General features: G+C 42.8%; 1 protein-coding gene across 1 annotated transcript; it reads left to right on the forward strand.

The window, feature by feature from the left end:
- Nucleotides 1–1,642: 1,642 nt before the first annotated feature.
- On the forward strand, nt 1,643–23,784 carry si:dkeyp-19e1.3 (USP6 N-terminal-like protein). The gene is made up of 14 exons (XM_049575306.1): nt 1,643–1,905; nt 13,701–13,774; nt 14,524–14,609; nt 14,831–14,870; nt 14,983–15,063; nt 15,424–15,531; nt 15,645–15,754; nt 17,259–17,307; nt 18,866–18,986; nt 20,280–20,374; nt 20,649–20,714; nt 20,915–21,014; nt 21,431–21,583; nt 21,692–23,784. Exons 2-14 carry the CDS (start codon nt 13,709–13,711, stop codon nt 23,077–23,079), a joined length of 2,463 nt encoding a protein of 820 aa, XP_049431263.1. The 5' UTR covers nt 1,643–1,905; nt 13,701–13,708; the 3' UTR covers nt 23,080–23,784.
- The last annotated feature ends 1 nt before the right edge of the window (nt 23,785 follows it).

The following is a 23,785-nucleotide window of genomic DNA, read 5'->3' on the forward strand; positions in this document are numbered from 1 at the left end:
GGAGAGGAATGAAGGTTAGCCATAGCAAGACTGAATGCATGTGTGTGGATGAGAAGGACCCAAGTGGAATGGTGAGGTTACAGGGAGTAGATATAAAGAAAGTGGGGGATTTTAAGTAGGCCTACTTAGGGTCAACAGCCCAGAGCAACGGAGAGTGTGGAAAAGAGGTGAAGAAACGTGTGCAAGCAGGTTGGAATGGGTGAAGAAAATTGTCAGGTGTGATGTGTGATAGAAGAGTACCAGCAAGATTAAAAGGAAAGGTGTACAAGAAGGTGGTGAGACTAGCGATGCTATTTGGTTTAGAGACAGTGGCACTGAAGAAAAGACAGGAGGCAGAGCTGGAGGTAGCAGAAATGAAGATGTTGAGGTTCTCTTTGGGAGTGACGAGGATGGATAGGATCAGGAATGAGTACATCAGAGGGACAGCTCATGTTCGATGTTTTGGAGATAAAGTCAGAGAGGCCAGACTGAGATGGTTTGGACACGTTTAGAGGAGGGATTGTGAATATATCGGTAGAAGGATGCTGAGGTTGGAACTGCCAGGCAAGAGAGAGAGGAAGACCAAAGAGGAGATTTATGGATGTAGTGAAAGAGGACATGAAGTCAGTTGGTGTGAGAGAAGAGGATGCAGAGGACAGGGTTAGATGGAGGCAGATGATTCGCTGTGGCGACCCCTGAAGGGAACAGCTGAAAGAAGAAGACTTTCAAAGACCAAATAACTTACTTTTGTATTATTTATGTTGTACTATTTTTAATTCGTATCTTTATTTATTTTTTCCTGTTAAGTATTTTTTTCCTTTAATTTGGCTGACATCCTTTTTTCCCTTTCTTTTTTTCTACTCAGTTTCATGTCTATTTACTTGAAATATGATGGTCTTACTGCTGTAATTCTAAATTGTTTAATACAGTTCACTAACAAAGGGAGAACATATGTTTGTAACACATAATTATTCTGACTTTTCCCTTTTCATGTCTTTTACCTTGTGAAACCCCTTGATGTGTTCACTTCCTCCCCTCCCACAGAGGGCTACAATGTCAATTTAATGGGTGACAAAAATAAAAAATAATTCATCGGTTTGTGTCCAAGTTAAGGACATAACCTGAAATGGAGGTCGTAATTAATCTTCAAATTAAGACTTTCACAAGCCAAACGGATCTAGCTGGAGTTAAAACATGAGGCAACGTCCCAGTATGACCTGTATGTCGAGTGTTAATTCAGCAGAGGGCGCAAGATGACAGTTTTTTGTCAACGAGTTAGCCCATCCGATATATTTTCTTGCAACTATTTATTTCAAAGTAAAAAAAAACTCGCTATGTTTTCACTAAATGCCCAAATAACATGCATGGAACAAGCTACGAGCTACAACAAGCTAGCATTAACGTTAATTCACGTTAACTATTCAACTAACCTTTAACTCATCGTGTTTTTCAGCTACCAAAACAATGCAAAATTAAAAGAAATAAGTAAAATTATCTCATCGTTTGAATTAAAGTATCGTGTTCGCAAAAAACACGCAGTAAATATGATGGCTTACCGTCTTGTTTCAGCTGCTGCACATCATATCAAACACGAAAACCCCTTCTCAAACTTTCCATCTGTGGAGCGCGCGCCTCCTCCTGACTCCCGTCGCTGCCCGTGTGCGCGCATCGCGCTGTCACTGGTGCTCAGACAGCTGCAGCCAGCTCGCGGCATGTGGAGCTGTGCTGGGGGGTGCGTCCGTTTGACCAGCAGCGACTTCAGCGAAGCTAGTCGACAGTCGGGTATAAGCCTTCAGCTCGGTGACAGTATTTTGGTTACGGCTCCCCTGGACAGCGAGGGAGAGAATGAGAATAGTGGATTTAGTTTCTACTTGTAGGTACAGCGCAGCAGCAGAAGAAGAAGAAGAAGGGAAGTCACTTCAAAAGGTAAGCAGCGACGACGCTTTGCTAGTTACGTTACTGTGAACGTTAGCGTCTTTACTCCACTGTTTACTCCTCATACACTTTACGGTTATTAGCGCTGGGAAAGCCAGGACGTGGGTGGCCACAAAAGACTTGTCGCCCGAATCTCTGTCTGGTCCTTGTGTGTTTTTACAACTTGCTTAATCAACTATAAAACAGTAAAGGAAGCTACACCTAACGTTAACTTACTAATCAATTGTAACGGCTAACCGCGCGTGGACAGCCATGGATAACGTTCGATTGTGCTCCCGTGTGCACGTGATTTGTAGAAATGAAGATTATACCAGTTCTTGTTATGGGAACAGATACCTTTTACTGTAAGAGAAGATGGCTAGCGTAACAAACCCCTTGTGGCGAGAGCGGTGACCGAGCGCTTCTCTAAGGGAATTTCTGCTTTTGCATCACTCCTCACGGGCTTTCCAGCAGTTCAATGGCTTGTAAACACTGGCCATGATGGCGAGAAATGAGTCCATGATGGGATCCGTCTCCCTGTCCTCAGTTCTCTGGTTACCCACTCCAACAAACAGTATTTGTTTGGTTGCGATGTCAGTCAGCCTTGACATCCTTAAGTTCCGCATTTTAATAATAGCAGGCACGAGACAAGAGTCAGAATCGGAAACTATACTTTTGATCAAGATAGCAGACCAATCTATGTATTTATTTATAAAAGGAGACACAGCTCTTGTCATTTGAGAGAGCAGATTTTGCTCTATACACAGCCCCACTACACAGACCACAGATGCCCCAGCATCCAGAAGTAGGCCAGTTACTGGTCTGTATGTCATGCCATGCCATGCGTGGTCCCCTTTGAAAGGTTAACTGGGCGTCTCACTGGTTCATACATGGAGAGTGGGGGAGGTTACAGACAGTCTGAGTGAAGGATCTCCAGCAGGATTTAGCCCTCATCCGCTACCAGATGTCTGGTGGTCATTGTTGTACTGTCATTTGCCCCCCTCATTGTGTTTTTGTTTTCAGTGTAATGCAGCAGATGTGCATGTTTCTAATGACAAGTACACATTTGCTCTATAGTCATTTCCCCACAATTAAATATGCACGGTCATTAATGGGTGTGCACCATTGTTGAAAGAGACAAATGAATGTTTTATGTATTTGCACATGCATGTTTGCAGTCTGGTGCTTATGGATGCTCAGGAACATCTAATTACCTCAGTATGAATCACTCCACACATTGTCATCTCAGAAAATTTGTATAGTCTGTGGCATGGAGGTTGGAGCATTTTTATTTTATTTTTTTTTTATTGTGTCTATGTTAAGCCATTAGCGTGTCACATCGTGTGACACTCCACTTGTGGTTTGAGGAGGAAGCCCCACACCGGAAAGGTGACAGCACTGTTGGTGTACTGTTGTGTGATGCATTTGAGAGCCCCCCACCCATGCCTTAGCATTTCTTTGTGTCTCTCTTGCTGCTCTGTGCTCTTGCTGTTTGATTTCCGATCTGAGAGTCCCGAATGAGTTGACCAATCCTCAATTTTACTGTGATGTCCATTTACAAAATGGTGGTCCTATGTACAAGATTTGCTCCCCTAAAGTGCTTATGTGATCAATGTATTTACAAAAACATGCTTCTTCATTTATATTTTACTCATTGCTAGGTTGAGGAAAAGTCTTAACTTTCTGCTGTGCCGCACAAGTTTGCTCTTTGATCAGCTTAACTCAGCTGTACTGTTTGACTTCCAGAGATGTGTGAGAACCGGACTTTCATTTGCAGAAAGCTTTCAGGGACTTAAATGTTCTCTTGAACAATGATCTGACTGCCCTGTCTGATGCCAACAGGATGTGAGCCACGTGTGAGGCAGAGCATGTGAGCCCTTATTTTGTTTTTATGCCTGTGAATGGGCCTCAGTCAGCAGCATTAGCCTTTTTTCGTATTCTCAGAGTTGGTGATAAAGTCTTTTTCATTTTTGTGCTGTAAATCACCACTTATCTCACTGCATGAGGCATCAAAAAGCATTGATGTATTTCTTTTCATGATGAAAGCGTTGCACATTTCAGCAGCATTGCAAATGAGTTAAGGTTTAGTTTGCTGAACAACTCTACTGGTGAAAACCATCAGTTCAATAGTTGTATCACTAAATCTCAATGTCTCACTCTGAGACCAAATTTAATGTTCATCTACGGTTGACTTGTAACTCTCTTCAGTCAGCAGCCTTCATTGTATTCCATTGTGATAATATTATTTCAGTGGAGAGGCATCAATGGTGTTTTTGTCTGCCTGAATGGCGGCTTTATGATAGACGTCAAAGGCCCAATGCTGGGTGTCACAAAACGTACCAGATATTGAAGGCTTTTACCAAAGAGGCTTTAGCCCTGCTGTGTGACTTATGAAATGTCTTTTCAGAGTTTCAGTGTTTTCTTTCTGGGTGTCCATATTCCTTATTTTGGTCAGGGTCACAAAGTCCTGGAGACACTGGGCGATAGTCAGGGATACACAATCACACATCAGGTTGTCACACTCACATTCACACCTACATACTATTTTTGGGTTAACAGTTCAACAAACATGCATGTGTGTGGAGTGTGTGTGCGCAGACACAACATGCAAAGGCTTCAGCCGGCCGGCGGATTCAAGCCCATGAGATTGCTCATAGTATTCCTGACCGAATACATAGATATTTGAACCGCTACATTAATGATTGTGACTAAAGGATACTCATACATGAGAGAAACCAATCATCATCAATAATATTGTTATGGTGACCAAGCAAAAAGAATCATTGTTTTTTATTTAACTAAGATGGAGCATTCTGATTAGTTCAGAAAATGGTGTCACATCCCTATAATATCATATGACTAAAAGACAAAAAAAGCCAAGACTTTATCAAGCCTTATCTCATTTCAATATCATGTGATGTGACGCTGCTATATATAGAGGCCTTTTTAATAACTGTTTATCATTGCCATGAGTGCTTAAAGGATTAGATGAATGTTCAACTTGTCAATCAACAGCAAAGTAATTACTAGTAATTTGTTGATAAGTGATTTAACAAGAAAATACCAAACTGTGGCTGATTCACGTTTTTCAAATGTGATAATTTGCTGCTTTTCTGTTGTTGTTTTTTATATCTTTGTGAATTGGACCTGCCAAGATCCTGGTGTGAAATTTGGTTGAGCTAAGTTTGTCTCGAAATTAACCAAAGTGAGGTCACACTTCTGTAGAGATTGCACATCGTCACCCAGGTTGAAAACAGACACACCACTGAGGAGATGAGTGATGGCTCCATGGAATAATAGCCCCGATAGTTGTTTGTCTTTTGGCATTTGTATAAAGGCTAAATTGGGCTCACTTGGAATTTCCTCTCTATTATCGTTTCTCATTTGTGTCTTTTTTAGATGCCATTTAGATTTGTTTTTGCTCCAAATGCTTAACATCCTTGCAGTGAAATTAGAGCTTCCCTCCAGTGCAATGCTGTTCCCCTTCCATGTACCATAATCCCCCATTTCTGTGTTGAACATGAAAATTATGATAAGCAAATCACCAGTGAACCTAGCATAATTTCTGCTTATCTTTTGACTCAAGATGAGCTGACTTTGGCCCCAGTTTGGGTTTTTTCATTGGGTAACAGGTTGAATCATTTTGGCACTGTAAAAACCAGTGCTGTGTTGCAGGGTTTGCAGCAGTATACAAACAGAGTAGGTATCAGATATCATGTTGTTGTGCGCTTATTAGTTACCTGTGCATTTGAATCTTGGTGTGAAGGAGGTTTGTATTGCAGAAGGGGATAATTGTGAAAATGGTTACACACAAGATGAAATTTAAAAATAGCATGACATTCAGTGGGAGGTTGCATAACTTCCTCAAACATTGTGTATTTTCCCTTGTGCATTTTAACCATGCATTATTGACTTCGTATCCAAATCTGACTTAACAAAGCTTTTATAACATAATAGTGCCACTTATTTGAACTCGAGGTGATAGCTTGCATCTGACTTCTCTGCTTTTATTATGACTCTATCCTTTGCTAGGAAGAGCATCCAGTTATGAGAATGTGGCTTTCTCAGCAGGGTCCTGTGGTTTTGTGTTTATGAATACTGTTCCCTTGACATTCCTGTCCTCGTCATACCACCCCTTGAAAAAGTGCTGCCACTCTGGGAAATAAGGCCTCTCTGTCTGGCCTGCGACTCCAGCATCTAAAACTTTGTGTGGTCATTGTTATATTTAGACACCCCCCTCCCCCCAGGTAATGGTGGAGGCAGCAGCAAGGACCAGAGAGGCTGTTCTCAGGCCGGGCAGATGCAGGGAGAGGTGATAGCGAGCTCCCTTTCCTCAGACTCAGACTTGTTTTTTCCTTTGTTAAGATGGGGGAAAAGGTAGTTTTGGATGGTGAGTGTCGTTTTTGAAGTTGTGTTCTATGTGCTCAGCTTTGGGAATACGATAAGGCAGAGCGACAGTGGTAATACAGAGTGGAACAGGACAGAAAAGCCCCTTGGGGACAACAAGCTATTCTGAGCCATGTGCTTTTTTCCCCAGTCCCTGTTCTCTGGATGTTTTGCCCCTGGGTCACACAGTCTCTGTGTCGCTGCTATTTTTCTATGCATAAACACAAATGCTACAGCGTACAAAAGAATCAGAGGGACAGTGAGGAGGAAAGAGAGTCTCAGACAGCGAGAAAGACAAGGAATCTCTTGTTGAGGAGACTTTGTTGCCCGGCCAGCAGTTATCTCACATTGGCCTAATTTGGTATCATTCTCCCTGTTCCTAAGACAATTTTCTAGTTCATATGGTTTCAGTGGTCACTTCAACCCAGTCAAGAGCAGATTGAGTTAGCACACTGTTTGTCATGCTTTGCTGTGAGTCAGTAGCCACTATGTACAATTCCTGAGAGGAACCACTGGGTTTAGGGTAAACAATTGGCCATTGTCCATGCACCATCACACCTGCAAAACGCATGTGTGGTAGCATGGAACTTTGACATATGCATCCTTGTAATGTGTCTGAAGGCTGAAGTTTTTTTTACATCCACACATCATTGTTGCATATATATTGATCATTATGGGCAACATGCTTGAAGATGGCAAGCACGATTAAACCTAGTAGTACAACATGTTTTTCTGTTTAACCAGTCAATTGTGTAGTATGCACTGATATGAATCACCCTAAGTCTTACACCAGAGCCTCGGGCCTACATTTCTCCAGTTTGAGCAGCTTTACTGTATCTCTGGAGTTCCATCTGGACTCCATACCCTCCTCTAGAGAAAGAGACGGCTGTTGAACATCTCATACCAGCCTGCTTAGATTTCCTGTGGGGCGACTCGGTGATATTCTTAGTCCCTGAGGTGCTCCCTTTTTATAACATGACTGTTTTCCAGTGCCAAATCAGCGTTGTGCTGAGAGGAAATTAACAAAAGATCTGTTGAGGGTGAACATGACTGCAGTCTGTGGTAGAAATATGTGAACCACGACAGGAATTTATAAGCACAAAACATTAAGAAATCTATAATATTTATTCATGTAGACCACAGCTACCTTGCCCTTGCTGAAAACAGAGAAACCCCCTCTTAGTGTGATTGTCTCTCCCTTTCTCTCTGTCTCTCTTTCTGATATTTTGCACACACTGTGTGTCTGACACCCATTAAAAACTGGAGCTCCGAGGCCATCTGGGACTTCAGACTTCTTCATGTGGAAATTAGAGCCATGTGGTCGCTTGTTAGCCTCCTTCCTTTTTCTGAGCTGGAATGATATGCTTGTTCTCCACAATCACCATGAGCCTACAGCATTAAGCTAATGTAATGCCTGGGATGATTACATAGAGTGCATTACAGTACGGTCTTTGAAGTCAGTTGCCGTAATTGTATTAGTTATTACCGGACTACTTACTGAGTGATTACCTACCACCACAGTGGCAAATAGAGTAAATTTAATGTGTTTTGATATCATAAGAAGGTCCTGTTTAGGCACCATAGCATTGTGCAAACACACACAAAAGCATAGATGTCATGGGATTTTGGTATTCTGGAGACACACAGAAAGGGACCCAATCACGCAAATGAGAGGCATGTGATGAGGTTTTCTGTTGGTTGTCTATTAGATTACAAGAAACCTCTTGATTTCCCATTTTAGTCCTTTTAAATTTAAATACAAAAGCAGGCGCCTCCATTTATGAATCATCAAACATAAAATGGTATTTTCTTACTTGCCTTTGGTATTTGGTGGGCGGTAATTTCAGTGAATCCAAGCTTGTACACGACTGTAATACATACTGAACTACATACTAAAATGGCAGATGTATGATAGAAGAGTCACCGTATGGGAGTATGCTCTGTGAGGTTAACCAGGTTGAGTGAGTGCACGGCCTGAACTTGTCTGATCTCAGAGTTAGAGCGTCCTTTGGCTGACCACACAGCATGGACTAATCATTCAGTGGTAAAAAGAACCAAACATCTGTCGTCTTCCCCGCCGTCACGCCATCGGGTCTGGGGAGAGGGTTTGAGTGCCAGCCATGAAGAAGATGCTCTATGAAAAAAATTGATCGGATCTTAAAATGAGATAAATCCGTCCCTTTGGGTTTGAATTCAGTATCTGTAAGTAGGATGGAACCTCCCTATATCCTTCGTGCTGTTGGCATAAACTTTCCACACCCCAGTGTAGTTTCACTGAAGGGTTTCAGCTCAAGATGTCTGCCCACTAAAACACACATACTTAACATACACACAGAGTAAATACACGCCCCTTGCTATCACTCCAGTGTAGCTTGCTGCACTCAGAGTTTCCAAGCTCCCACAGTTAGTTGACTCCTGCCAGACTCCTTTTAATCCCAGGCTGTCATTCTTGACTTGGCTTTTGTATAATCCTCTGCCTTAACTCTGAGTGATTCAGATTAAGATTGATTATACGCCAAAAGAGAGATGATTATGGATCAAGAAAATGTAGAAATATATGTTAGAGGATATGTGCTTTATCATCTCAGTGAAATGGGATGAAAAGTAAATGAATACAGCAGAATGTGTAATTTTAGTGTCACAATCTCATTTGAATTTAATGTCATCAGTGATTTAATGCAACATCAGCTGTCTTACGAGGCTCTTAGACTAAGCCTGTTGGGTTCCGATGCACAAAGACTGTCTTACCCCCTTTACATCATTGTAATGAAATACTTGTCCTAATGATTTTGTGTCATGAAAGTCTGAATATTTATAGTTTTATCAATAAGGGCATGTGGGTCATACCTTGGCTGAACACAGCGCAGAGATATGATCCATTTGGAGACATGTTGGTGATGGTGTACATCAGCTAAGTGCTGCATTTTTGCTAAACACCATGCTATTAGCTGGATGTGATTCAGAGTGCTGTGCAAACTGTTTTGTGGTTACAGCAGTGCACTGACAACTTATATACGCAAGCTAGATTTAGAGCTCTATGTCATAACAGGAAATGATGTCACCCAGGCCCCAGGCTCAACATCTTGTATCCTGTAAGCAAGCAGGTTATCAAAATTAAGCCATACAGGAAAGGGGTTTTTCACTTCAGTGCCATTTCACTGACTAAACTGGCACACCTAGTGCTCTCACCACCTTCGCCTCACTCCACCTTCATTTTAGAGACTTGTTAAAGGATTTTTTTAATGTAGAATGTGTTTGTGAATATCTATGTGCGTTTCATCGTGTAAACTTCTTTACTGCTATAAATAATTTGCATCTTAATAAATCACTTTCTCCCTATACTTGTTCTCACACCTAAAGACATGTACCCCCACCAACTACACTCCCCCAGGTGTGATGTGTAACTGTCGTTGCGTGATCTCTCTTCCCACTCTGTGACATTCTCTGTTGCTTACTCAGTTTTTTCCACTAGCTTCCATCTGTTTGACACCCCTATCCCCACCACAACTAGCCACCTTTCTAGCCACCACTTGAAAAGAGCTGTCAAAGTAAATTTCTCTGTACCCAGCCACAAGAGGTAATGTCTTTGATGGCCCATTGAGGAGGGCCTCAGCTGCGTTGGTGACTCACAAGCAAAACACCACCATTGTTAATGTGAGCCGACCACTGTGGCATTACTCATGTCTTTCTTGCTGACTACGAACACCAAGTCTGGATAATTTGAAGCTTTGTCCGTAAAAAGGGTTTTCCTTGGTTGGAGGAAGACGCATTTTGTTGTCATACTCTTGTTGCAGTTCTCACTGAACCTGTTGTTGAAGGAGTGGCAGCCGCTGGTTTCCTTTTCTTCCTGACCCAAACACAATACTATCAGCAGTCTGGAGTCCCAGCACAGGAAGTAAGCAGCTTGAACCTAAAGATGAAGCATAACAGACCTTTTACAACCATATACCTTGCTAGTAGCCTAATTAAAAACAACTCGCAATTTCACATGTGCAGCTTGAATGAAAAACATTTCTGTTTTGTTCCTTCAGACAAACATGACTAACATTAAGGCCCCTCCAGAGCCTTGAAGTTAGTCATGTGTTCCGTAGAATCTGTCTCAAAGCTCTTGCTAGTCATGTGCTGCCATTTCTTGGTAAAATGATTAATCTGTGAAATAAGAATTGTAGCCAGGAAAAGAAAATAAGAGGTTATTTTATGATAATAAATGCTGGTAGTGTAAACACAGCCGTGATAACTGGTTTGGCCTGGTTTTCATTTGCTAACTCAAATATTTTTAGGGTAACACTTTACTTTGAGTCCCTCTATTTAGCATTTATAAGTTATATTTGAATAAGCAGGGGACACAAACAGGCCTTCAGTGTTAAATGTTTTTGTGGGTCAGACTTAATTTTGGTATCTTCATCCCTTGAGAGGGTAACAAGATACAGAAGGTTGACAATCTCAGCTTTCGTCTTTACTTAATTTCATTGTCAAGCTTTGTCACAGCAGAATTGTGAATGAAAAATACTAGACAGACTTTTTTCCTGACAAGGTTAGAGCCATGTTAATGACACCACCTCGCAGACTACTTTCTCAGCTGTTCAGAAAAGCATGCTCACGCCTAAAAACCTGAAATAGTTTGACCTGAGATGGACGAGAAAAGAAAAATTTTAAAAAGGAAAGCGTAGAACAGCGGAGGCCATTTGTTCAGTAGTCTGGTTTCACTGCCCACCTGTCAGACAAGAGACTCAGCTGTTGTTGTGATGGAGAAGACTGGATGCTGAGGCTGGATCAAGTTGAGGGACTTGGTAGGTAATGAAAAGCATAAAGCAAAGCTCTAGTTTCTTTTTCTCACTCACCTGCTGTCCTGTGCATTCTCCTTACCTCTTCTTTTCTCTCTCTCTCTCTCTCTTTGTATACAAACTGCATCTGGATTTTTTTTTTGCCCAACAACCTGACCCCTGTAACTCCTCTGTCAGTGTGCCCACCGCTCTGGAATTAAGTTGTAAATTATGCAGGGGAATGCCGCATCATTTCAGACAAAATGTGTTGTGGTCAGCACAACGAAGCACGAGGGTCTGTAGGGAAATGCTAAAGGGTGTTTGTGTGAGGTGGCAGGTGCCTTCACACCTGTTGCTGCAAGGCATGCCAGACATACATACCGCCTCAGGCATCAGCTGGCTACACATGTCAAACGTCAGTGAAAGCACTCCTCAGTCATGACATGTGTTACATTTACTTGGCTTGGGCATCTGTCCCATGACAGCATTTAAGGTTGCAGCACGAGAAAGGTTGTGTAGTCCACCTTGTTGCCTAAAATAAACAGCAGATAGTAGCAGGTGGTCCTTAACTCTGATGCTTTAATGCTTACAGTAGAGTGAAATGGTGCGACTGGCCTGGGTTTTGTGTCCGTTTCTTTTATCTCCTGTCATCCACTTTGCCTGCTAGGCATAACTGGCATATTCTTCATATCCACATGTCACTTTGAGATGCTGGTCTTGCAAACGCAAGATGAGGCTGTTCTCTCCTGGGCAATTATTGAGTCCTGACAACTGCTCAACAGCCAGGCCTGCTGCCAGAGCTCATCAGCCCTGGGAAGGCTAGAGGCAGGCTTAGAGGGGCAGACAGGGGTCAGGGGGGTTATACTGTGAGAAAAGGGGAGGTGGTGCAGCTCCAGGAGCATCTGAGCTCTGGTTTCACCAACAGCTTCGACCTCAGTTGTCAAATTTCTGTTTCTATCCTCACGGGCTCAGGCCAGTCTGTCGCTTTCTTGCACACACACACACATATTATAGCAACATAAAGTCCCATGATTGTCACTCTGTGTCACACTTCATATATGGCTTTCATGACCCGCTGGCCTTCTGTGACTGTCTGCTTGTGATTAACCCTCAAATGGAATGACACACATGCTTTTTCCAGTAATCAGAGCTTCAACCTGATTCTCGATCACAAAGTAATAAACCTGTGGCGACACATCAGAGGATTTTTGGGTTGTTGTACACAGTGTTTGTGCGTTCCAAAATCAAGGAAGGGAAAAAGTTTGGAAAGCTTCCTTGGAACCATTTCACTGCAAAGATTATTTGATGGTGTGAGAGGTTTAGAGGTTCAGTCTAAACCGTTCTGATCCACTCACAGTCTGACCTGAGCTGGCCTTATCAGAATAAATTATTGGGATTTGCAACCTGAAATTTAGACAAATTTAGAACAAGGCGAGGAACAAGCCCTAAACAGTCTGTGACAGTCACATGTAACACGTCCACACAAAATCAGGTCTAACATGAGAACAAAAACTGTCTTGTTTTCAAGTGTATTTTCTGTATACTCATTGAAACAACTTGGACATGAAATAGATTCAGTAATACAATGGCAAAATGACACTTTTGGATGTGACTACTATTCCTAAAAATAGCCGACTAATGTTCAGTATACCACTATTCATAACTTCACACTGAGAGTCAGTGAACTCGTGCTGTAGTCTAAATAGCCTGACAGTTTTGTCATCTGAAGCTGTGGGCCCACTAAAGGGAAGTTGCTGATGACCTTGTGGATTCCAGCCTGCCATATGTCTACTTATTAAGAACAACAGTTTGTACAATTTGTCAGATGTGTAACTGTTATTTTGGGTTTTAGTGGTGGATAAGTAAGTAAGAAAGTTAGTATATATGCTGGTGAGACATATGGAAAGGATATTTAGCATGCTGTGTGGTCTTTTTCAAGATGACATCATCTCACATGATGCCTGTTCTGTGTAACCGCCACTATTAAGAGGTATGCATATCCATAGGTACGAGCCCCTGTTAGGAAACTACTCACAGCGCTGAGTGTTCCTGATGAGAACACTGAAACGTTCTGCACTGTTCTGTAGCTGACCTGCACTCTAATTTCAGCTTGAACAGGTCATGGGTTTTTCTCATGTTAATAAACTCATTGAACTCATTGAGTTTTTGTGGCCATAGCACCTAAATTTTTGAAATGCTGTGCCTGCTCACTTACAGTCTGCTGACTTAGTGGTTTCTTTAGAAATTCAGCTAAAGATGCACCTGTTTAGACAGGCGTTTGGGTAACTTGAATGCATCAGATCTTTATTTTATTCATATTTTGTGTATTGCCCTTTTGGCATGTAGCTCATGTAGTCACTCTGTGTTCTATGTTTTCGTTTTTTGCTGTATAATGCCCTTGTGAAGCACTTTGTGACCTGTGACCTAAGCTACTGTTAGCAGTCAATTTAACGTCAATTTTAACATTAAAGCAAAATGTATCCACCCATCTAGGAAGGGTTAAAGTATGCTTATCATCTCTCCATGCCGTCTCTACACCAACAACCAGCAGTAAAACGATAAGCTACCACATCTTATAAATGTAAATGTTTGGTCACGTTGATATGGTTTATGCCAATTATGTTGATTATAAATGATATTTTGTCTTCTTCCTTCCAGATTTTGACATGAAGAAGGACATAGACACATTGATAGCAGAGGAACGCGCTGAAATCATCTCTAAATATGACAAGGTAAGCATGCCACCTAAGTCAATACTCAATACGATGCTTACGACGCTTCTGACAAACAACAAACTTGAGGTTTTGTAGCTTAAAAATTCTCATAGCTCAGTTGGAGGAAACTGCACAGCGGGGCATTTCCTTGCCGTATCTCTGTCAGAGATCATGAAATTCTATGTAAAGTTGACCCAATGTAAAAAGTAAAATCTGGATTCTTTGGAACATAACATTTCCTTTAAAGAAGGGCAGTAAAGGTGTATCTAATACAACAGAATGGAGGAGTGAGTAGTCTGAGTGAGGCCCTGAGTGGTGGCTGCAATCTGTGAACTGAGAATAGATTTGTTAACAACAGGCAGAAAAAATGGGATTACTGGGAATGATCAATTAATGAGTCAGAGACTGTGGATGTTGCATGCAGTTCACACATTAGGGTTAAAACACTTTTCAGACCCATTAGGAATAGAACAACAAGAGAACCTTGTGTGAAAGAGAGGACAAAAAAAACGGGAAATGTTTGTCATGTTAGTGTTGTTTTAAATTCTAGTGTAGTTTGGCTGATTTACAAACAAATGAAGTAGGCAAAAAAATGACAGAAAATCACTGCTGTCACTGTTTACATAGCATGTTCAGTTTATTCTACTTGTCCTGTCTGTATCACAGTTTGTTTGCAGCACACACAAGCACCGTCGTATGTCACTTTTAAACAGTTTGTTTTGCACACAGTGTTTTCTTATGGGGGTTATGGTATGTGGATGTTTCAGGGCAGGCAGGAGGGTGTCAACATTGACCCATGGGAGGATGCTGACTACAGCATCTATAAGGTCACCGACCGCTTCGGCTTCCTGCAGTAAGTTACCCGACTTAAAGCTCTGACGGCTTCCTTGCAGTGGTTTGAATCTTCTAATCTCCAACTTTGAGAACGCCTTCATTTGTATCTACATTCCCTCTGTCCCTCTTCCTCTCTTGTGTCTTTCTCACATTACGTTACTATCTTGTATCAGTGCCATATTATCCTCTCAGTGTCCCTATTTCTAATACATGTTCTGTATTTCTGCTTGTCCCCTTCAGCGAGGAAGAGCTGCCAACACCCAGTGCGCTTGAAGAGAAGGTATCAATTTTAAACCTGCACAGCAAGTCCAGATTGATTTTGACCTTCCATGTGATATGTTTACACCCACATAGCCACTGAACCTCATGATGTCCTTCTTTCCTCTCCCCAGCAAAAGCACCACGAGATAGAGCGAGTGGAGAAATGGCTGAAGATGGTGAAGAAGTGGGACAAGTACAGAAACAGTGATAAGGTGCGCAACTCCATAGTGGTGGACTCACCGACATGCTGTCCTAATTTAGCCCTCTCTTCCCTTTTTTCCCCTCCTCAGCTATTTGATGTATTATTTCCATTTCTGTTAATAATCTGTTTTCCATTCCCCTTTAAACCGCAGCTTATTCCCTTATCCCTACCTCCCCTCTGGTCTAGACAGTCAGAGCAAGAACATAAGTGCCTATGATGGGTCCTTGTCACTCAAGAGAGCTAAAAAGGCTGCATACCATAACGCAGCGTGTATACTTGACCTGCTGCCTCTCTTTTCTGGTTGTCGCGGTGAACAATGTCTCTTTTTGTCTCGAGAGTCCCCATTCACATCTGCTCATATGTGTTTCAGTTGGCGAAGCGTGTGTATAAAGGCATCCCTCTGCAGCTGAGAGGCCAGGCCTGGGCCTTGCTTCTGGACATAGAGAAAGTCAAAAAGGAGAACGACGGAAAATACGAGGTCTGAATCTTAGAAGTGATGACAATTCCTCTAAAATGTAGATGCTATGAAAGGATAAATTCTGAAAGTTGCCGAACTTTAATGACATTTTATCCCATTTTTTTGTCCTTCAGAGAATGAAGCAGCAGGCTCGTAACTTTTCCACAGAGATCAAACAGATTGACTTAGACATCAACAGAACCTTCAGGAACCATATCATGTTCAGGGACCGCTTCGGAGTCATGTGAGTTTGCAGCTTCACTCAACAAAAAGCTGCGTGAAACAGCTTGTGTTTTGGTTTCTCAAGTGACATCAGAAACCCCATCCTATTCAGAGAGTTTATCTGAGTGAACAAACCACTAATGTTGCTGTGGATCATATGACTACTCCTCTGACCTTAAGCCTGTGAAGTGAGTGACAGTTTAAGTAGCTTTCATAACAAATGTCTTCATCCAAGTGTCTCCAAAGTGCGTGTTTTTATTTTCTTTATCACCTCACATGCTCAGGTTTGCCCTCGCTAAGTCTCCGCAGAGTGTGACCTCTGGCTCAAACCTTGAGGCAGCCACACACACACACACACACACACACACACACACGCACACACACAAAACCAAAGCAGTGGTTTCCTCCTCTGTGTTTTATTAGCCTTCCTGTCAGTGCACAGAGCCCCACAGGAAACGGCATTCATACAGAAATGTGCACCAACATCAAGTGTACATCTGCAGAACAACACTGTCCCTATCAATATATTGTTAATACATTCAAAAAGCAGATTAAACATATGTTTAAATGAGCTGCACAACATGATTTTGGGAGAGCTGTGTGTGTGTTTGAACATCTGATAGCTGCTGGTTTATATTTGTCAGTTTAACGCTGACAGAGTGCGACCAAGCGCTCTTCTCTCGCTCTTTGTAACGTACTTCCCCCCTCGATTCAAAGCCACCGAGTCCAAACAGACCAAAACACCGCTCCATCCTGCTTGACTGCCCACTCCTTCCCTGCAGGTCAACAGCTGTCTCACTCACACCGAGACACTGACAGCTATTTAAAGCTCATTTTCCTGTCTCTGTCTATAAGACAGGCATTTACTATAGAGGCCTGGAGGGGAGACATCCTCTCTCGTTGACATTATATTAGTTAATGCCACTTCTCTGCTCAAACACACATTCACACACATACGCACAATAGCTGCCTTGTGTTCACTGTCTGAAAGTTGAGACTCCAGATGTAATCAGCCTCGCAGCACGTAACCATGTGGTTATAGAAACTGGACAGAAGCTGCGTGCTTTGGGCGAAATTATGTGATGAAATTCTTCTACCTTATTAACCCCTAAACAAAATAAATTTAGAAAAATGAGATTTTTTTTATGTCACCCTGTCTCTGATAGGTCACAGAGGTCCTTTCAGACACACCCTTCATTAATAACTTAAAGCACAGCTCAATAGCTTAAGCATAGGGCCGAGACTATACACACACGCACATACACAAAAATTTTACAAACACTGTTGGGATAATATGATGCAACCAGGGTTTGTTAGCCTCAGCAGAAATATTACAGCTGTCTGTGCTGATTGATGGAGTTAATTTAGGGAAGAGGTGGTGAAGAAATCATTACTCATGTGCCCTCTGGGAATTAACATGGAGTAAATTAAATCACTATTCTCCGAAACACTGTTCCAGCTTGCTCGATTGTTGCCAAGGAACCACATCCTCATTTTAACTGGTGGTTTCTCTGTTCCCTCTCTAGGCAGCAGGCGCTGTTTCACGTACTAGCAGCTTACTCAGTCTACAACACGGTAAGTGTGTGTGCGTGTAGATGTGTGCATACCGGGGTGTGTGTTACATAATATCAAAGAGTCCTGTGTACACTGGCTGCGCAGCAAAAGCAGCACGTTAGTGGCGTAACAGTGCTCAGAGTGTGTTGGTTTCCATACAGCAAAGAACAGGCCAAGCACTCTAAACCCATCTGTTCTCATTCTCGTTTGGAGCCTTGGGTGAGATCTTTTATTTATGAGTGCGGTGCTGCCTGAATGTACAGCAACAAAGTGTAACAGTCCGACCACCAGCGAACCCACATCCATACTCAGCACTCACGTTGTTAGACTAAGTTCACCCTCAGACACTGTAAGTCGTTTAACGGGCAAAGAAAATGAGCAAATGAGCCTTGTTTTGTTGATTTACTGCCAGAAAAATTACAAACATAAGATTTTGTTCCTCGAGTAGTAATTTCTGCTGACAGCCCACCAGAAAGTTTCATCGCTTTTGTTTTAATTAATGACATTCATTTGCAGTCTAAACAGTTTTTGCTTTGTAATAATGTGTTTGAATTGCAGTTGTGGATGCTGAGGTTAGACATAATGATGATTCCACGCATCTACTTTAAAGTGTCGTCTGTACTTTCTCCACCACATGTCAGAGTTTGTCTCAGTGTGGTGAAATCTGGCTTTTACAACTAATCACATATTTACGAAAATACAGTAAATGTGTATATGTAGCCTGTATCTCAAAATATGTGGATTAATCTGTATATATTAATTCCTGTATAAGCACAGATTGCTGCCGTCTGGTAGGGACAGAAATATTGCCATCCAAAGATAGCTTCATGTACAGTACATTACATCTCCCACACATGAACCCCGTCCAAGTCTGTTTTTCAGATTGGGCTCTGTAGTTTGTTCCTCTGTAGTAGAGGTGTTTGAGCCAGAGGAAATGGGCATGTGCTGTTCCCGTTTTCCTTTTCCCCTCTTCTCACACGCTGCTCAGAAGAAATTGGGTCAGTAGGAGAGAGAGCGGGAGAGAAAGAGGGGGTTTCTGTGTGTGTCCTTTCGCCTATGTGATGATAGGGAAGAATGTGGAGAATGTGTAGTTTAACCTCTGTGGTAACCCTGATTATATTTACTGTATTTCCTTGAAAGGATACGTTGGAGTGTCCATATTTGGCTGAACAATAAATCGGCCTTAATATGGACAAATACCAAGTGTGTGTCTGGTTTTGTGTATCTGCGCTTGCCAAGGGCGATGGGTTTAGCGTAAATCATTGAATCATTAAGGAGTCAGATTGGCAGTAATTCAAGCTGAAGACATGACATTACTGAGAATGTATGTTGGGCTCGAGTAAATATTTGAACAACCTTTGGTAAAAGTGTTTATAATATCTTAGCTGCACGTACAGTAGGTCCTCGTGTGCAGTATAACCACACACATCCTCAGTCTGGCTTTAGACCACATCAGACATTCAGGTGCTCTCGTGTCTCGGCCTGTGTGTGTGTGCACACTCTATTAAATTATGAATAATTCCTCTCATTTGCCCATTCTGTTTAATTGAACCTGTCTGTGCTCCTGTGGTTCCCCCAGGAGGTGAGCTACTGCCAGGGGATGAGTCAGATCGCTGCCATCTTGCTCATGTACCTGAATGAGGAAGATGCCTTCTGGGCTCTGTCCCAGCTCCTCAACAACAGCAAGCATGCCATGCACGGTGAGAATGAGGAAGAAATGAAAACAGAAAGAAAAAAACCGCAGAGCTGATTAATGTTGAGACGTCAAATATCGTCATATGTCCCTAGGAAAAAAGATGAAAATGTGTGTTGTAAAATTGCACTTGACTCTGTGCGTGTACACTCAGATTTGTCAGATGTGTGCTGGAATCTGTGAGTGCATCCTCATATTTGTGAATGTGTATCCCAGTCTCTTCATGTACATAAGATTATATGAGACATCTATAAAAATCTGAAAATGATATACTCAAAAACTGGAAATCAGAAGTAAGAAATGACCTTTATTGATGAGTGACCCATCTTAGCGTTAAGCTTCAAGAGCTGGAAAACAAAAATGCTCATTTCTGTTTAATGTATGTCTGTCAATTTCATGTTTAACAGGTCTCCACCACAATTTCATATATTATTGCTATAACATTAGCCCCATATAAATGGTGTATAGATTTATTTATTGCTTATATACAACCTTAATGTTAGTGGAAGCAAATTCATCACATTTTCCAAATGATTCAAGGACATTACAGAGCTTTGTCATTTTTTCTCAGTGCCCTTGATGAAGTCCTTTAAAGGAGTATTACACCCACAAAGTGACCATTTGTATATCAGTTACTCACCCTATGTTCCATTGAATTTGACAAGAAAACTTTGTTTTTATCGCATGCCTCAACAGTAAACGAAGAATCCAAAAACTGAGGAAATTCTTGATGAATAGAGGTCATAGGGGTCCACAATTAACAACAGCAAAATCTATACCAAAACATCTACGTACAAACTCACAACTCATGCAGTATAATCCAAGTCTCATTTATCCAGTTGCATGCTCAGGACTTCCCAAACACATGCATTTTTGCTAAACCTTACTATTTATTTGCATAAGGAGTCTCCTGTATGGACAAGCAGTGGGCCTGGGCAACGCAATGGAATGCTCTTAAAAAATCTCAATATACATATTTGCCCATGCGCACTACTCTTATGTGGAAGTGTTATAAATAACTTTGCTTTTGTTAAACATGGTCCCCCTTTAGTTCAGTTCATCAAGAATTTTCTCAGTTTTTGGATTCTTCATTCAAAGTGGAGGCATGCGAGGAAAAAAAAAAAGTTTTCATCATGAATTCAGCGTAACACAGGGTGAGTAATTGTTATACAAATGGTCACATTGTGGGTGAAGTTTTTCCTTTAAGACAGGAAATACTTTTTCCTTTGTAAATGTTATGTCTCTACTGTTACCACACACCATTTATGGCCTGCTGATTTATTTTCTCTCACTGTGCTAGGGTTTTTCATCCCGGGATTTCCCAAGCTGCAGCGTTTCCAGGCCCACCATGAGCTGATCCTCTCCAAAATGCTGCCAAGGCTGAAGAAACACCTGGTAGGTTAAAGTACATCAGTATGACCGATGCTTTCTGTCCATGCAAGAGACACGGGGCAAATTGATTGCTCAGAAGGTCACGCACTACAGTGGATTTACTCGAGCTGTTTCTCAGTGTTTAATTAATTAATGTTGCAAAAGGACAAATGTTAGGAATGTTACTGCCAATCCAGGAGTCGTTTGGAAAGTGAGATTTATAACCGAAAAAAACGATTATGAGGAGTGACTTCCCATAGAGACTATTCCTCATTAATTCTTCTTAATGCTTCCACAGGACAAGGAGCAGATGACAACAGGGATTTACACCACCAAATGGTTTCTGCAGTGCTTCATTGACAGAGTGAGTGTTTGGATTTCCCAAAGATCACAAACTGCATGAGTGCTCCTCCCTGTTTATATCCAGTCTGAGACGTATACTACATTTGAACACATTAATCAGTATATCATTGTGCGTTCTGTTGCTTTCACTTTTAAACATGGACCCACATCTGGGGTTGTTTTATTATTATTTAATCTGCTGCTATGTGTCTTACATAACAGACCCCTTTTACCCTCACCCTGCGTCTATGGGACATCTACATACTGGAGGGAGAGAAGATGCTAACTGCTATGGCTTATACAACCCTCAAGTTACACAAGAGTGAGTATGAGGATGATTATATTATTTCCCATGTCGTGCAGTGCTGAACGAGTCCAACCAGTTTCATGCCCAGATACAGCCACGGCTGCTGTTGCTATACCAGTGAGTGTTACGTCGCACGCTGCCTCTCGCTTGGCTGCCTCCTAACCGGATGGCTTACATAATGCCAGTGGGTGGTTGCTGTGGAAAAGAATCGAAAGCTGACTTTTCATTGGACGCCTGCACCAGCATCGCCTCAGCGCGGAGTTCTTGTAAAACATCTCTTTTGACAGGCCACTTCTTTACTTAGTGTGTAAAGTTAGGCCGAGCACTTCATGGTTCATATCACAGAGGTTACATGACGTGTAAGCCTCATAGATTACTGTCACCCATTCTGTGAGGTAACTTTTTTGTCCCTATTGTGTGTGTCCAATCAGAGCGCTTGCAGAAGCTCCCGTTAGAGGACCTGAGGGAGTTTCTCCAGGAGCAGACAGCTGTTTCTTTTTTCCTGCCTGATGATGTGGTGATTGAACAGTTACTGGCTGCGATGTCTGAGCTTCGTGGTAAAAAGCTGGACCAACCTCCCCCAGGTGCAGTCGTGTTCTTTTAGTTATTTTTCAGTATTAAGCTACATTGAGCTCCGAAAGTATTTTTTTTCCTGTCTTGATGTATTCCCTATGTTCCATTTCCTTTTTTAGCCAAGTCAGAGGAGCTGCCAAAGAAACCTCTGGGTCAAGAGAGACCAGTTCTCATTCTGCCTCTGCAGCCTGAATCTCCTCTGGAGGTCAAAATAAATCTGCAGCCCAACAGTCAACCCAATACAGAGGCCCAGCAGACAGTGGGAATCGCCCTACAGCAGACCCCTTCTCCTGCAGACCTTCAGGACTCGAGAACACCCCCTCTGCCTTCACCTGACCCAGTTGTAGTCTGCACAGAAAGAACACCTTCTCCTTTAATGCCGTGTAGAGCACCTCCGTTACCTCCAAAAGCAGACAAATCATTTGCTGCGGTCAGGTTGGATGGAGATGTGAGGGAATTGCCTCCAGAGGTTACCCAGACCGACAATGTGGGAAAACAGGAGAGCCAGCCTGAAGACCCAGATACTGAGGACGAGCCTGTGGATTGGCCTCCGCCCTATGAGCCCCCTGCTTTGGATGCTCTTGCCATGCAGACTGAGGAGGAGATCATGGACCTTCCAGACCTGCCACCTCCACCTTTCTTTGACACTGAGCAGAATGACCAAGGGCCTCAGGACAGTAATTCACCCCGCCTGGGGGTTGGCCGGGACATCCAGCGGCGCTCTCCTTCCCCCCGCTCAGCCTCACCACTGGTCCCACAAATGAAGCTATCTCCGAAACCATGTCCAAAACCACCCACATCACTTGACCTCACACAGAAAAAACCTCTTCCCTTAAAGCCTTCCTCTGCCCGTACCTTCACCAACACGTCCTCCTCCTCTCCCAGACTTCCTCCAAAGCCGACCAAGTTCCCAGTCTCTCTCTACGTCCCCGTGCCCGCGGGTGACCGACGACCATCCAACACCTCCCAGTATGACAACCTTTCCGAGGCCGATGAAGACGACCGCTACCTGGAGAGGCTGCTGGGCTCCACGCCCGAGGAAATTCCCCCACATACCATCAACAGAGACTATGACCCTGCTCTCTTCCCTCTGCCGCCACCTCCTCTGTACATCCCTCCTTCACCTTCTCTTACTCCCCCCTCGCTGTGCGCTCTCCCCAGTTTGCCTCAGGAGCCAGAATACCAAGGAGAAGACAGCTGGGTGGAGGACTCCATCATCCCCCCTCCTCCAGCTAGTTTTGCTGACAGACCCAGTCCCTACCAGTGTAGCGCTGCCAGCCGTTCAGACACACACAGAGCCACCTCGCCCAGTTACTCTAAGCCGTTCTCTCGGGGCCCCAGGGACCATTCTGCTTTTCCAGCACCACTGTTGTACACCGGGTCTCCCCCAGGCAACTCAAAGCCCTCAGGACATTCAGCAGTAGGGGTTCCCATGGTCCGATCCAGCCCAGACTTTTGCAGGATGCCTCCAGGTGGACAGCAACTGCCCAAATCAGTGACCTTTTGAAGTTTCACACTGTCATCGAAGCGTCACTGATTATGCCAAGACGATTCGGACTCTCTGTCGATGCTTGATCAGTGTTCAAAGCCATTTAAGAGGTGAAAGGCCAGTAGCTATTCAGTGTGTCAAAGGTTTGTGTGTGAATGTGTGTGAAAGGACTTTTTTCATTGATGTGTACAGATTTATGTGATATTTGCACCTTTTTTGTAAGGGCAGTTAACTTTTTTAAGTGTCAAACTTGTATTTAAAACTGCTGTCTGTGTTACTGTTTGCTGCACAAAACGTGAGTGTTAACCCGCCTGCTCTTGTTCGTTTGCGAGACCCGATTCGGTCTTCAGTTCAGTGGGTGGTAAAGGAGAAATTTACACAGAAATAAGGTGATCTGATACCAGCTGAGTGTTCCGCTGTTGCTTCATCGCCAGTCAGTTCCATTTTGTTCCAACAAAAGTGTCTTAACCTGATCGCAGTGCACTGAGACAAGCAACTCTTAACACAAACGGCTTTCGAGGCTGCAGAGTGATGTCATCTTTGCTAAAGCACCCAAAGCCTATACATTTATAGTGTATTTATGGTCAACTGTGAGCAGGCTCACACATCTTAACAGTATGTCAAACTGTAACGAGTATCTAACAATTTTTTTACTGGTCAATACTTGATAACAAAGGACCACTAAACCAGGTTGCGCCAAAGCAGTTTGCATGCACACTTTTTT

Source organism: Epinephelus fuscoguttatus, linkage group LG4, assembly GCF_011397635.1.
Source record: "Epinephelus fuscoguttatus linkage group LG4, E.fuscoguttatus.final_Chr_v1".
NCBI lineage: Eukaryota > Metazoa > Chordata > Actinopteri > Perciformes > Serranidae > Epinephelus > Epinephelus fuscoguttatus.

Bases quoted from the DNA above. Each gene is read 5' to 3' on its own strand.
- si:dkeyp-19e1.3 (XM_049575306.1), top strand. From the start codon at position 13,709: ATGAAGAAGGACATAGACACATTGATAGCAGAGGAACGCGCTGAAATC. The intron at 14,871-14,982 runs GTATCAATTTTA...TCCTCTCCCCAG, and splicing joins CCAGTGCGCTTGAAGAGAAG to CAAAAGCACCACGAGATAGA. The intron at 21,015-21,430 runs GTGAGTATGAGG...GTGTCCAATCAG, and splicing joins AACCCTCAAGTTACACAAGA to AGCGCTTGCAGAAGCTCCCG.